This window comes from Mastigoproctus giganteus, chromosome 3, assembly GCF_048544385.1.
Source record: "Mastigoproctus giganteus isolate SK-2022 chromosome 3, ASM4854438v1, whole genome shotgun sequence".
Classification (NCBI taxonomy): Eukaryota; Metazoa; Arthropoda; class Arachnida; order Uropygi; family Thelyphonidae; genus Mastigoproctus; species Mastigoproctus giganteus.
In genome coordinates this window covers 142499569-142514630 of record NC_143577.1, presented here as the reverse complement: position 1 = coordinate 142514630, position 15062 = coordinate 142499569, and the positions used below count along the sequence as shown (strand labels likewise).

Here is a 15062-nt window from a genome sequence, read left to right as displayed (position 1 = left end):
AAGAGAAGATTCTTACAATTTATATAAGGGTTTTTTTTTAATATGACTGAAGACTTCAGTGAAGGGGACGCATTTCATCATAATAACGTAAAAATCCACACAATTCCAGTTATCGGTATTATCGGAAAAGCAATAAGATCAAGTTTGCTTATAATTATATCCGTTTATAATTAGATACACGAACAGAAAAGCCCAGTAACCCAGAAGGTGCAAATTGTTTAATGGCAGTGACCTCCAGAAATGTGCTTTAGTAAAATGTGAGTTCACGCGAGGCGATAGTGTTTTTCCCCCTTAACCCTGTGGAGTTCTTTTCAGAAAATTTCATTTTGACCGTTATCATCGTGCCGACTAAGAGAATAAGTGACAGCACTTCTAGTAAATCTATCAACAAAAGGAAAGCCATCAATTTGGATCAGAAAATTTAACTAATAAGGATCATGAAAATGGCCAAACATTTAACAAGTATCTCACGGAATTCACATTTGTCAATAATAATATAGTAGCAATATATTATTAGTCATTCCCGAGTTACGTAAAACTCAATGAAGTAAGAAGTCTTGGAACGTATCTCTTACGTATGTCGGCGACTTCTGTATTTTTGGATTAACCGGGGCTGCCTCATTCGGATTACTGACGTTTTGAATTATTGATGTTTGGATTTTCAATGCTCCACTGTATATCAGTAAATTCCAATTCACTTGAATTCATATCTTCTAACATCTGCAATCTTAAATCCTCATTAGCAGTAATAAAGCATTAGCATTAGTAAAGGAACATGATGCAAGAAAGAAAGGTTATATAGCATCAACCAAAAAAAAACCTTCTCGTTTCACCCATCCACTCACTCTAAGTGTTTGTCTACTGCCTTGAATTTGTTTAAGCTATTAAGAAGAATCTGTCTACTTCTACAACAACAGATGGAAGTTTGTTCCAGCAATCAACCACACGTTGGCTAAAGGCAAACTTCCACACATCTACCCTACAACTTTCTTTCCTCAATTTCAATTTATGCCCTTTCGAGCGATTATTCTGATCAACAGGAAGAATCCCATCAGCATTGACCATGCTCAAACCATTCAAGGCTTTATACACCTCAATCAAACCACCTCACAGGTGCTTAGTCTCCAGACACTGTTATTTGCAAAAGTTAAGTTGCCACCGCTCAGCCCCCCTGCTCAACTTTTCTAGATCCTGCTGCAATAGCGTACTGTCATTATTGTCATTCAAAACCCTGCCGTCCTTCATATCATCTGCAAACTTGGACATTAAGCCTGATGTACCATCATCAATATAATAATAATAAGATTCTTTATTAACATAAATTTTATACAATAGTGATTCCTTACACAGAAAGCCAGAGGAATCTTACAATTTGTTGTTTACACAAGTGATTTTGTTTTATAAAAAAAAAATTAATAATAATAATAATTAATAGATCAAAGCAAAGATAATAATCAAATTGTAAAAATGAAGTAGTAATTACAGCGAAAAAGGACTACAAGTTGAGCAGAACATGAAATGACATTGATTAACTAACTAAGATAAGCACTTACATAAATGTCCTTTACAAACAGCAAGATAGGACAAGATGCCATCGCGATATGCCTTGTCTACAGTCCACAGGTCGATGTCGAGCGAGTTGAGTGTCCAGAGTCACATTAGGGAAGTGTCTCTTGAAATTCATTATCATTAATATTATTGATTAATGATATTGATAATTCATTATCAATATCATTAATAAATTCAGAAAACAACGATGGACCCGACACTGAACCCTAGGGGCAGTGTTCATTGATTACCACTCTCTGTCTTCTCCCACTCAATCATCCCTTTATCCATAGCAGAATTTGCCTCCAATGCCACACTGCTCCAACTTGTGCAGCAGTCTTCCATGTGCAACAGTATCAAAAGCCTTTCTAAGATCCAAATATATATCAAAATTATTCTTTGCATCCAGTTTCTTTGTGACCACATCATAGTATCCAATCAAATTGGTCAGACAAGACTTCCCATTAACAAACCCCTGCTGTGTCCGAGCTATAACTGAGGTCTTGTCTAGATGATTCTGCAGTGCTTCTTTAACCAGTTCCTCTATTAATATTCCTGGAACAGAAGTTAAACTAACAGGGCGACACAAGTAATTACAGGTCCGTAATTACTTGTGTCGTCAATTGGTTTTGCATTTGCACATTTCCAGTCCATGGGTACCTCCCCTGAGTCCAAGGAAACTCTCATAATTATGGCTAAGGGTTTGCTTTTGTCCTTTGGTGCCTCTAATATAATAGATAGATCCCATCCACCCCAGGTACCTTTCTTTTGTTTATCTTCAACAATTTCTCCTCCACTTTACACTCAGTTATTACAAAATCATCTAGCTCACTGCCAGAGTTGAATACGCCTCTGGCATTCCCTTTGCTGAATAACTCCTCATGTGTGAATGTAGATGCAAAATACTCACTGAACAGAATCATCAACAGCTGAACCATCGATATCAAGTGGACCAATCTGATTCATCCCCTTCCTTCTAGAATTTACATAAGTAAAGAACTCTTTGCTGCTTTTCTTTGCATCCTTTGCCAAAGAATTCTCGTAATCTGCCTTTGCCTGCCTAACCTGCCTCCTTTGTTATTTGGTTACAGACCAGCTTATATCTATCATAGGCTTCCATGTCACCTGTTAATTTATATGTATCCTATGCATTTTCTTCTCTGCCACATGTCTCGTTAGTTCATCTGACATCCATTTAGGTAGTCATAAACCTTGAACAATATTTCTTAGTTGGTATGAAAAGCCTAGTAGCTTCTAAGATTAATTCTTTGAATGCTTCCCACTTTGAATTTGCTTTTGGTAACACCATCAGTTGGTCCCACCATATAGAATTTAATTACTGTCTTAGACAACCATAGTCACCTTTACGAAAACAAAACCCTTCCCATACATCATACAGTGCCTTATAATATGAATTGAATCCTCTACTCCTCCACAATCAATGATATTGATGAAGGTATATCAGGCTTAATGTCGAAGTTTGCAGATGATACAAAGGTTGGCAGGGTTGTTAATGGCAGTGTGCTACTGCAACAGGATCTGGATAATTTGGGCAGATGGGCTAAGAAGTGGCAACTGAAGTTTAACCTTGACAAATGCAAAGTACTGCATATGGGTAGAAGTAACCCCAGAGAAACGTACCAACTGTGTGGTACTACACTTAAGGTGGTAGAAAATGAAAAAGACCTGGGTATAATTGTGCAGGCAGATATGAAGTTTTCTGAGCAATGCAGACAGGCTGCCAGGGCAGGTCATGGGATTTTGTCAATGATATATAGGAATTTTGCTAGCAGGGAAAAGGAGGTGATTATCCCTCTGTATAAGGCAATGGTCAGGCCATGCCTTGAGTACTGCGTACAGGTCTGGAGGCCTCATTTTAGGAAGGATGTACATTTACTTGAGCGTGTATAGAGAAGGGCAACAAGATTGGTGAGGGGAATGAAGGAATCTTCTTATCAAGAGAGGCTTAAGTTCTGCAAATTGCAGTGGCTGGAGACTAGGCACCTGCGCGGTGATCTGATTGAGGTGTATAAGGCCTTGAATGGGTTCAGCACGCTGAATTCTGATGGGATCCTTCCACTTGTTCAGATTACGAACCTAAGGGGGCATAAATTCAAATTAAGAAAGGACAGATGTAGAATAGATGTGCGGAAATTTGCCTTTAGTCAGCAGGTGGTTAATTGCTGGAACAAACTTCCATCTGTCATTGTGGAAGTTGATAGGTTGAATAAATTTAAGGAGGAACTGGACAGGCATTTGGAGGGAATGGTGTGTTTTTTTTTTTTTTTTTTTTTTTTTGGCTGATGCTGCATAAGCTCATACACTTGCTTTCTTGCATCACATGCCACTACTACTACTACAAGAATACAGTCCAGTCTGTTCTATCCCCAGCTCACATGAACTTGCTTTTAGCTTGTGTCCTGTAATTACCATAGGAGAGTGACGACCCTGATCTGGCCACCTCAGATACTTCTTAATGGCAGCAATGGTAAGAAACTCTACCATTGTTGGACTTGTTCTACCTGCATTGCCATATCCTTTCAGTTTCTGTCTGTATCCTCTTCTTTTCAACTTTCATGATCTACTTCAAAAATACCTTATTTTTCCTTAGGACAAGCCGCACTACCCATTATTTGAACTGGAATATTTTTAATAGTTAAATACTCCAAATACTTCTTAATTTCAATTAAGTTTGCAAGCTTCCTTCCTGCTAACATCTGTAATTCATCATTACAGATATTATTAGAATCACAAGTCTGCAAAAAGCAGAAATATACTAGAGCAGGGGTCGGCAACCTTTTTTTTTTTTTTTAATTAGATCTTTGATCTAATTAAAAAAAAAAAAAAGAGAGATTCCGAAGAGCCACACTTCAGCTCAAACTGGGGGCGGGGGGGGCAGTTTTTTAAGAAATGGAATAGAATGGTAGGTGTTTTTAAAAAATATATTTTTTGAAATATTATTATTTATTAATAATATTTCTAATTAATGTGACTTTTGTTGCCGAACTTCTTGCAGTGCGTAGCACACGCTTCTTGATTAGACCGGGGTTCGAGCCCGTCACCACCAAATACGGAGAATGCGGAAAGGTCAGGGAATGACCACCGCATATCCCGGAGCAATATGGCCTTAGTTGCTAATGCTCCTAAAAACCAAATAACCAACCAACCAACCGAACTTCTTGAGCGAGTCTCTCAACATCAGGGAAATATGCCGTAATTTTCATCTTTAAGCATGCTGAGAGACTCTCATTGTTCAGACGGTTTCTTGATTTATTTTTGATAAGTTCATATTTGAAAATATTTGCCCGCAGAAATTCATCAAACCAGAAACTGAGATAAGTCCAAACGCAAATATTTTCAAATTTATATACGTGTGCGGTAAGCGACGCCACACATCGAACACAATTTGGTCTTGCTTTTTCAACTCCTCTATCACCGTTCATTTGTGTAGGATTGCATGGGCAGCCTTTTGCCTCTCCAAATCGTCAATTTCAGTTTTAAGGCATTTTAGGCTTGCACTCCACATGTCCTTGATTTTTAAGTCCTCTGACTTCAATTCAAACTTTGCTTCATGTGTTCTAAAAGTTAGTCACAGTTACATGCTCAAAGAGCCACATGTGGCTTGTAAGCCGACCCCTGTACTAGAGTAACAGCTGGAAGTGTAACGATATATATTGTCATTTTCTGGTATTGTGACCTTTGGTTGATCTTATACAGCTCTTCAGAATAGCTCTTCTGCCTCCTGGAACTGTTTTGGCAATCAGAATTTCAAATTTGGATGGGCATTTAGGGCCACCACTACCCCAGATTGCTGCATGACTGTGTTTTCATTATAATCACTTGTATGGTGTCTCTTTGCCATTAGATTATGATCTATTCTTACTTGATATCTGTGTGCAGTCTGACTTGGTGTTGTACATTCAGATATTCTGTTTGAAACCAACTGTATATGCACATCAGGGTAATAGGATATGGACTCAATTGCTTTTGCATTGGGCAATTGATCTAAGTGCATCATTTTAGTTCATATAATTGAAAATTGCACAGTTACAGAGGGTAAGTGTATTATAATACTTATCTATTAGTGAAGCATTACTTATTTGAGGTAGTGCAATACATGGTAACTCCTTGTGAAGGTAATCACAATATGAGATACAGTTAAATCGATGCCTTTAAAAATTACTTATGTAGTTTTTCATTATGAGTTCACTGTGGTGTATTTACACTGATATTTTATAGAGGTAAGTATGCAAATCTATCTGTAGATGTTCTGTATTGAATGGAAGTATTATGTTAGCATATATTAAAATAAAGATTAAAAAAATTTTAATAGGTACAGAGAACTGTTAGATTGCATCAGCAATTAGATCATTTGGAGCAGGAATTACAAGAACAGTTAAAATCAAACAAGGAATTACTTCTTGGTTTAAGAAGCTTAAAACAAAGTAAGCTCTTGAAGTTTGTATCAATAGCATAGCTTTATTAATTTTATATTACATTGGAAATTTAAAAAAATTTTTTTTACTGAAATATAAGTGATAATCCCTCATTCTATCTGCCTTCTGAAAGATAATTTTTATCCAGTCTTGAGTGAAAAGCATGTAGTAACAGTAATAGAGGCATGTGATGCAAGAAAGCAAGCGTATGAGCTTATGTAGCATTAGCCAAAAAAAAAAAAAAAAATTCACACAACCATTCCCTCTAAAAGTTTGTCAAGTTCCTCCTTGAATTTATTTAAGCTATCAACTTCCACAACGACAGATGGAAGTTTGTTCCAGCAATTAACCACCTGCTGGCTAAAGGCAAATTTCCGCACATCTATTCTACAACTGTCTTTCCTCAATTCGAATTTATGCCCCTTAGGTTCGTAATCTGGGCAAGCGGAAGAATCCCATCATAATTCAACGTGCTCAACCCATATACACCTCAATATACAACTCAATACCTTATACACGCCTTATACACCTCAATCAGATCACCTCGCAGTGCCTAGTTTCCAGCCGCTGCAATTTGCGGAACTTAAGCCTCTCTTGGTAAGAGGACCCCTTCGTTCCCCTCACCAATCTTGTTGCCCTTCTCTGTACATGCTCAAGCAAATCTACATCTTTCCTAAAATGAGGCCTCCAGACCTGTATGCAGTACTCAAGGCGTGGCCGGACCATTGCCTTATACAAAGGGATAATCACCTCCTTTTACCTGCTAGCAAAAAATTCCTGTATATCATTGACAAAATCCCATGACCTGCCATGGCAGCCTGTCTGCATTTCTGAGAAAACTTCATATCTGACTGCACAATTACTCCCACATTTTTTTTTTTTTTTTTTTTTTTTTTTTTTTACATTTTCTACTACTCTAAGTGTAGTACCACGCAGTTGGTACATTCCTCTGGGGGTTACTTCTACCCATATTCAGTACTTTGTATTTGTAAATGTTAAACTTCAGTTGCTACTTCTCAGCCCATCTGTCTAAATTTTCTAGATCCTGTTGCAGTAGCCACACTGCCATTACTCTCATTAACAACACTGCCAACCTTTGTATCATCTGCAAACTTCAACACTAAGCCTGATATACCTTCATCAATATCATTGATAAATATACAAAACAAACGTGGGCCCAACACCGAACCCTGTGGGGCTCCACTAATAACATTAGCCCACGAAGGGCAGCGTCCATTGATTACCACTCTGTCTTCTCCCACTCAACCACCCTTTTACCCATTGTAGCAACTTACCCTTAATACCATTCTGCTCTAATTTGTACAGTAGTCTTCCAGTGTCAAAAGCTTTCCTGAAATCCAAGTATATGATATCAAAATTATTTTGTGATAGGTAACTGACAGTTATAAATTATATATAGGAATAGAACAAAGGTGCTTTACAGAGCTAATTATTATTAATTTACCAAAGGAATTGTTATAAAGTGAATTTTATTGTGTACAGAGGTTGACAGTTTACTGTAAGAAAGTTTATATTCTCACACAATAAAACAAATTAGGTACTTTGAATAAATTCAAGGATGAAGTATACAAACAGAGGATGGACAGGTGATGGTGATATAGTTAAGTTTTTTTTTTTTTGCTGATTCTGTAAGTTTGCTTTCTTGAGTCATTTGCCACTACTAATACTAAAATAGTTAATAATTGGTGCTATTTCTGGATTCCATGTTAAATCCCATTACATGTTAAATAATGAAATAAATGTAAAAGAAAAGAAGATATATCTACATGTGTGTATATATATATATATATAGATAGATAGATAGATAAATATTTACACATATTCACACGTATAATGAACATATATATGGAAAAACGAATGTTTGACCTGTGAACTTTTGTACATACAAACATTCCCTTTCATATTCAAAAATTGTATCAAAAACATAAAAAAAAAAAAAAAAAACCCCAAACCTTTGATACTATAGAGTACTGCCTTTTGGATTTTACTGTTTTTTAGACACTAAACCTAACCAAGCAGAAGTGATCAAAATCTGATTAATGGAGAATGAATATTGATTTCTTTATGTAGTTTATTAACTATATTATTTTATTCTCTTAACTCTTTGAACAGTTATTAAAATTTTGTAAATGAGAAACTATAGCAAAACAGAGTTACCAAAGCAGTTACTTACAAAATTGCTTTGTTAATGTTCCATTTAAAAATATAAAAACAAGGTGAAAAAAATAAACAGAAATATTGCATGGGATGTTTTTGCCAGTGGCATAAGAGAATACTGCTGCATGTAGGAAGAAAAGTACACTAAAGGCATTTCTATTTTTTATTCATATTTTCATTCACACGAACACTTTCCCATTACTTCGGTGACCATTGGAACATTTTTCAGTTGCACTATAATCAAAGTAAAAAGACATTGACTTCAGAGAAAGAAAACACCTTATATGTTTTATTGAGAATGTGGACATCTAGACAATTTCTTACTGTTACAGTAAGAAATGGAAATCTGGGATATGCAAAAAGCCATTTTGCAGTTTTCTGAACAGTGCATATACCCTCTAAATTCCATGCCAACTATTCTCTTGAACATCAGTGGAAGGCAACAGTTTGGGACAAACATTTTGGTAGCTTGGATACATGTTTACTTACCAAAATATTGAACAGCTATACATTATAAATTAAATTTTGAAGACTAAATGCACAAGGCATAATATTTTATGGGTTGAAATTAACTATATAATATCAGTGTAAATACACCATAGTTTACCCATAAATTTAACTACATAAGTAGTATAAAGCCATCGTTTGATTATATCTCATATTGTGGCTACCTTCACAACGAGATACCAGGTATTGCACTACTTTGAAAAAATAACACTTCTCCAATAGAGGAGACTACTGTTATTTATTCTCTTGTGCATTTAATCTTAAAAATATTATCACTATCTTCACCATTTGGCACCTCTCATATTGTGGAATTAACTTTGCAACCGTGATGGCATGTCTGCATTATCAGGTATGTAGTTAGGTTTACTGCCCGCCCACCCACCATTGAGTGAGCCATCAAACTCCGAAACGCATCTGGGTGGTGGTGCCCACTGAGAATAAATAACAGTAGTCTCCTCTACTAGAGAAGTATTATTTATTTGAAGTAGTGCAGTACCTGGTATCTCGTTTTGAAGTTAGCCACAATATGAGATATAATCAAACAATGCCTTTACACTACTTATGTAGTTAAATTTATGGGTAAACGCTATGTATTTACACCGATATTATATAATTATAAATTTAAAAAAAACAAGGCCTTGGAAAATATCAGAGAAAAGTTTGCCATAATACCTACAAAAAATTTACCCTGCAAGATTTTCATTTCCAGTGACATGGCCCTTTCTCAATTTAGAAATCAATAAAGATTGGTAACAGTTAAAAGAAATTTGTTTTCTGTTTATACCACTCAAGGACAGTCATAGGAGTTCACAAAATAGAGAAAATACGAGAATGTCCCAGCATAGCAGTCACTTGGACTTGAACCATGAGGCGCCTCCGTAGCCAGGTGGGAAGGAGCAGCAGTGCGTAGCACACGCTTCTTGATTAGCCCGGGGTTCGAGCCTGTCACCACCAAATACGGAGGATGCGGAAAGGTCAGGGAATGACCACCGCATATCCCGGAGCAATATGGCCTTAGTTGCTAATGCTCCTAAAAACAAACAAACAAACTTGAACCATGACCAACTCAAATTATTAGATGTAATGGCAACTGAAGTGGCTAAAATTTTATTTTTGCCTGTACTACTGTTCCCTTGCATTATCTCTAAGAGTGGTAGCCTAAACTTCAGCAGAGAAATTCATGGGGATGAGGACTATTATTATTAGTCTTAGCCATATAGTGCAAGGAGCCGATCGGGCTAGCCAGGTGGGTAAAGTGCCTGCCTGGCAACCCAAAGGTTGCAGGTTCGAATCCCACCTCAGGCTTGGATCAGAGTAAAATGCAAAAACTTTGGGAGGTGCATTACGGCCACAGAAGCCGATGCACCAACAACTAACAAAAAAAATAAAAATAAAAAAAATAGTGCAAGGAAGCCACTTTTGCTGTTACTGGCCAAAAAAAAAAAAAAACTAAATAAGAAAATACAAAGAATTGTTTCTCTCCTCGCATAGGTAATAATATCTAGTTACCTTACGTGACAAGGTAACTGGATAGTTACCTCTCATCTAACTATCCAATTGGCTTTTTAATTTCCTTGAACAATTTTCTTTAACTACCTGTGGAGGCAGCTTGTTCCAGTAATCAGTGACTCGCATGCTAAATGAGAAATTTTTTACTCAAGAAAACCTCAAACAAAAAAGGTATTTGAACCTATAGCATTTAATACTATGCATAGGTTGACTGTTGAAAAGATGAAAGAATATATTTGTTGACATTAGCCTTCAATTTCTGTAGATTGTAATTTTCAGGAAATACATGTGAAGGGAGGTTTCTCCAAAAACAAGTTGAAGGAGTAAATGAGCAGGAAGAAGAAGAGCTGGTTTGGTGAGTTTGAAGTCAGACAGTAAAAGGATGATGACTGTTTGTGGCACATGTTCAGACTCGTTTGGAAGAAACGAGCATTGGGGGGTTATAGAAGCCAATTGAGAAGAACAATGCCCGTAGAAGTATCTGTTAAAGGCATGCAGCAGAAACTGAATGTCTATGAGCCAGCCAGAGAGTGGAGAGACTTTGTAAGAAATAAGTCATTAATTAACCCAACTGCCCTCTTTTGAATGGAGTATAGAAAACTGAGAGGGGTTATGCGGGCACTGCTTCAGATGTAGGAACTACATTCCATGGTAGAGCAGATCTCAGATTTGTATAGAGTGAGTAGCCGCTTAGAAGAAAAGTAACACTGAGAGCAAAAGGAAGCAGTATTTATGATGTGCTTATACCAAGAGAAATTAGAAGTAAGGCTAATCCCTAATAGGGATAGTTAATCTTCTCTATGAATCAGTGTCATTGAAGATAGGCATAGGAGCAGATGAATTCTTTTTTTGCAAGATACAAGACAGGACTGAGTTTTAGGAGCATTGAAATTAACTAAGTTATCTTTGCCCCAGTGGAGAATTACCTGAGGTATTGATAGTGGTATCCAAGAAGTTGAAGCTATTTGTACAAGGCAAGCTTCTGAAACTGGAAGGTGGGATGCAATGTGCTATTATCAACAAAAGTATGGAAGACAGATTTCCATTTAATGGAAGAAGGTCATTAATATACAAGAAGAAAAGAGTGGGAGAAAGAACTGAACCTTGGGGAACACCTTGGAGAATTAGTGGAGAAGTTAGAACACAGAGAGCTGTGTCCCATCACCTGCAGTGAGCAGTCAGAGAGAAAAATTGGATACCCAATTATAAAAAACAGTCAGAAATCCATAAGATAGAAGTTTATTTAGAAGTGCCTTATACTGAACATGATCAAAATCCTTTGATATGTCAAGAGCAACTGCCTGAATTTCACCAAACTTTTCCATTGAAATTATCCATAGATGGGTAACAAAGCCAAGTATATCCCCAGTGGATTGACACTGATGAAATCCATACTGGCGATCATTGATCAGATGGAAGGTGTCTATATAGTTTGACTTGGTGGTTAATGGATTTCTCCATTACTTAAGAAAGAGTGGAGGTATGTGCAAGAGGACAATAATTGGATGAAAGTGATTTGTAATCTTTATGAAATGACTGGATATGAGCAAATTTGCAAGCAGAACAAAAAGCACCAGTGGAATAACAAAATATTAAAGGGCAACACGGAACACGAGCAATCTGAGAGTACAGGTTTTGAGAACAGGTGGAGAAATACCATAACGACCTGCAGCTTTCTTGGTATCATAATTGTTCAAAATTTTTCTGATATTCTTTTCACGAAAGCCTACAGGAGGCATTGAGTTTGAATGTACTAGGATGGTAGGTGGTGGTTTACTGAGATCATCAGTACAAGAGTTAGAAGAAAAGTAGGATGCTAGCAGGTTGGCTTTATCTTTAGCTGAGGTGGCAGTAGAACCAGTGTTTTAATGGAAGTGGGAATAGAGATGGGCAAAAGTTGCAGCCAAATAGCTTTGGCAAGAGACTGAAATGCTCGACTATCATTTGGACAAGAAGCAAGTTTCCTACTCAGCCTATTCAACATATAGTTTGGACTGATTAATAACTGCTTTACAATTTTTGTGAGCTGTGATGTAAGCAGAAAATGAACCTGGAAATTTGGATGCAAGGCAATTGTAATATGCAACATTTTTATCTTGAGTACCCTTAGCACATTTATTGGAAAACCAAGGTTTAGATGAAGGATTTTAAGGTGTAGCTTAAAATAAAGAATTTCATTCCTACAAGAAAAATTTCACAGACACAATCTGAGAAAAAATTGACATCAGATTTTAAACAGTAATCCTACCAAGGAAAACAATAGAAATCTCGTTGACCATTCCATTTTGCATTCTTCTAATGCCAAACAACTCAAGGCTGAGATTGGCCATGAGAGAAAGGTTCCATTGGAGAAAAAACCATTACCAAGTTGTGATCTGAGGTGCCTAGAGGACCACTCATCTTGGAAGGGTTGTTTGTGAAAAAAATATCAAGAGCTTTGGTTGTATGGTTAGGCTTGTCTTGCATTCTGGTAAGTAAATGAAAAATCTGTGCGAGGGCATGAGTAATTGCAAAAGCCTTAGCATCTTGACCAACTGGGTCCATGTGACTAGAAATTTGAAGCCAGCTAGAGTTGTGAACATCAAAACCACCAAGGAAAATTACATCACTGTTAAGAAAGTGTAACTGGAGAAAGTCAAGTTTCAAAGAAAGGAAGTCCAAGAGTTTCAAGTGATTAGTGGAATTGGGAGAATGATAGGAGCAATGATGAATTCACAGATGGATTTGACAGAATGGGGTAGGGAGATTTTAAGCTAGAAAAGATTAAAAAAGAGGAGATTCCAAAGTCTCTGATGGAATATCAGAGTGGACATAGGTACAAGTGGGAATAGAGATGAATAAACCGATAATTGGGATTCTGCCATGAAAAAGTAAGTGGGGCTTGACAGACTGTAAGTGGAAATAGACATAATTGAGTTTGGAACTGAGAGCAGTAATAAGTAATGGGAGGACATGATGTGTGAAGTAATGAAATTTTTGGTAATAGCCTACACAAGATTTCATTCAGTATCAGGTCAGGCTGATGCATCGTTTCTGCCAAGCATCTCTATTTCTGAATGGGCTTGATCTGTACCTCCTCAAAGCAATAGACTTCGAATAGGGCTAATAACACACCAGTCATAATACCACCTACTGCCTATACAACTCCTGTAAGACCTGTCCAAACAGAAAACACAGATCCCATTAGCAAGAAACACATTGATGCCTTCCTTATGGATACCACTTAAATTTACAGTCAAGACTAACCAAAACCATTCTTAAGATCCATCCACAGGATTATATGGACACAGGTGCATTCCTTTACAAAACTCTATTTACAAAACCTCTATTGAAGTTGTTGCTATGTGTGTAGCGATTGATATGATATTACTCTGACACTCGTTTCAATCTTCCCTTTGCCCAGTCATCCTTGTAGCATTCTTGAACTTGAAGATTTTATTCTGTAGTTGCCAACTCCTTTCTGTTTATTGGACAATTTCAGTGGCCACAATCCATCGTGGGTTCTTCCAATGCAGAGAGAGAGAACAAGAACAAAATCTAACTATGCTAAATACTGGCTTATCAGCTTAATCTTGCATCTATCTCCCTGCTGGAACAACCTCTGCAATAGATCTCTCTTTATCTGCTCTCCAATTCTCTTAGTATCAAATGGACAGCTCTTGAAAATCCTCTCAACAGTGATAATTACCCATTAATATGTAAAATTCAAACATCACAGTCCATAACCTCAGAAAACTGCATGAAATGTAAAATTTTTAAGGTGGACTGGGGGAAGTACACTTCTCATGAATCCTGTGATAATCATATCATCAAATCTAATCAAGTTGACACAGTCGCTGAGCATATTATGAAACAAATACTAGCAGTGTCTACTTCTATCCCAAAATCACAGTCAAGATCCATATAATCATAAATTATTAGTGGAACGCAGTTTATAAGAGTGCAAAAAAAAAAAAAAAACTAGCATGGAATCTGTGTTTATTTATTTATTTATTTATTTTATTTATTATTTATTTTTTTATGAAAACCCCAAACACAAGAACTATTAGAACCTATAGTACTTGTGCATGGATTGAAGGTTGAGAAGATGAAAGAAGATTATTTGTAATTATTAATCTCTTATTATTACCTTAGGTTCATCCCCTGAAATGCCAGTGGGCTAGAAGGGGTGTACAAATCTTTTTATGCATACAACATACAATTTTATACAAATTTTCGATATTTAAAATAATAACATTAATTAGAAAATTATATTTACTTAATAGCAAGTAATGATTTACTTTAAAATAATATTGATATTAAACTAATATTGTAATTATATATCCAGCTTAACCTACGTATCATTTCTTCTGTAATTGTCATGTTTTTAATCAAAGAAGACTATTTCTTCTCTCTATCTATCTCTTTACTCAATGAAGACTATTTCTTCATTGAGTACGATGAAAAAGCAGTATGTTTGGTGTGTAAGGAGACTGTCAGTTTTTAAAGAACATGATTTAAAACAACACTATGATTCCAAGCATAAATCCTATGATCAATATAAAGGAGTGTTGCGAAAAGAAAAGTGTTCAAAATTACAAAACGAATTAAGAAAACAATGGAATACACTGAAAATGTATCAGTCAAGAAATTTATCTTCTGTAAGTGCCAGGTTATAAAGCTGCACATTTGATCGCTTTTGAAAGTAAACCGTTCAGTGATGGTGAATTTGTAAAACGTTTGTTTAAAGTTGTGGAAGAAATTTGTCCGGAGAAACAAACAATGATATAAGACAGTTTGTCTCAACAAATAATTATGTGAAGAGTAGAAGATATTGGAAAGAATTTGTTTGAACATAAATAAATAAATATATTTATTTATTTTTTTAAATATAAATAAATAAAT

General features: G+C 36.2%; 1 protein-coding gene across 1 annotated transcript in view; it reads left to right on the top strand.

Moving 5' to 3' along the window:
• Mgat1 (alpha-1,3-mannosyl-glycoprotein 2-beta-N-acetylglucosaminyltransferase) overlaps window positions 1-15062 on the top strand; it is a 305503-nt gene that overhangs the window by 76060 nt on the left and 214381 nt on the right. Inside the window, exon 3 of the mRNA XM_090370685.1 lies at window positions 5882-5993. Coding sequence (XP_090226811.1) covers window positions 5882-5993 — 112 coding nt within the window. The remainder of the gene's footprint in view (window positions 1-5881; window positions 5994-15062) is intronic.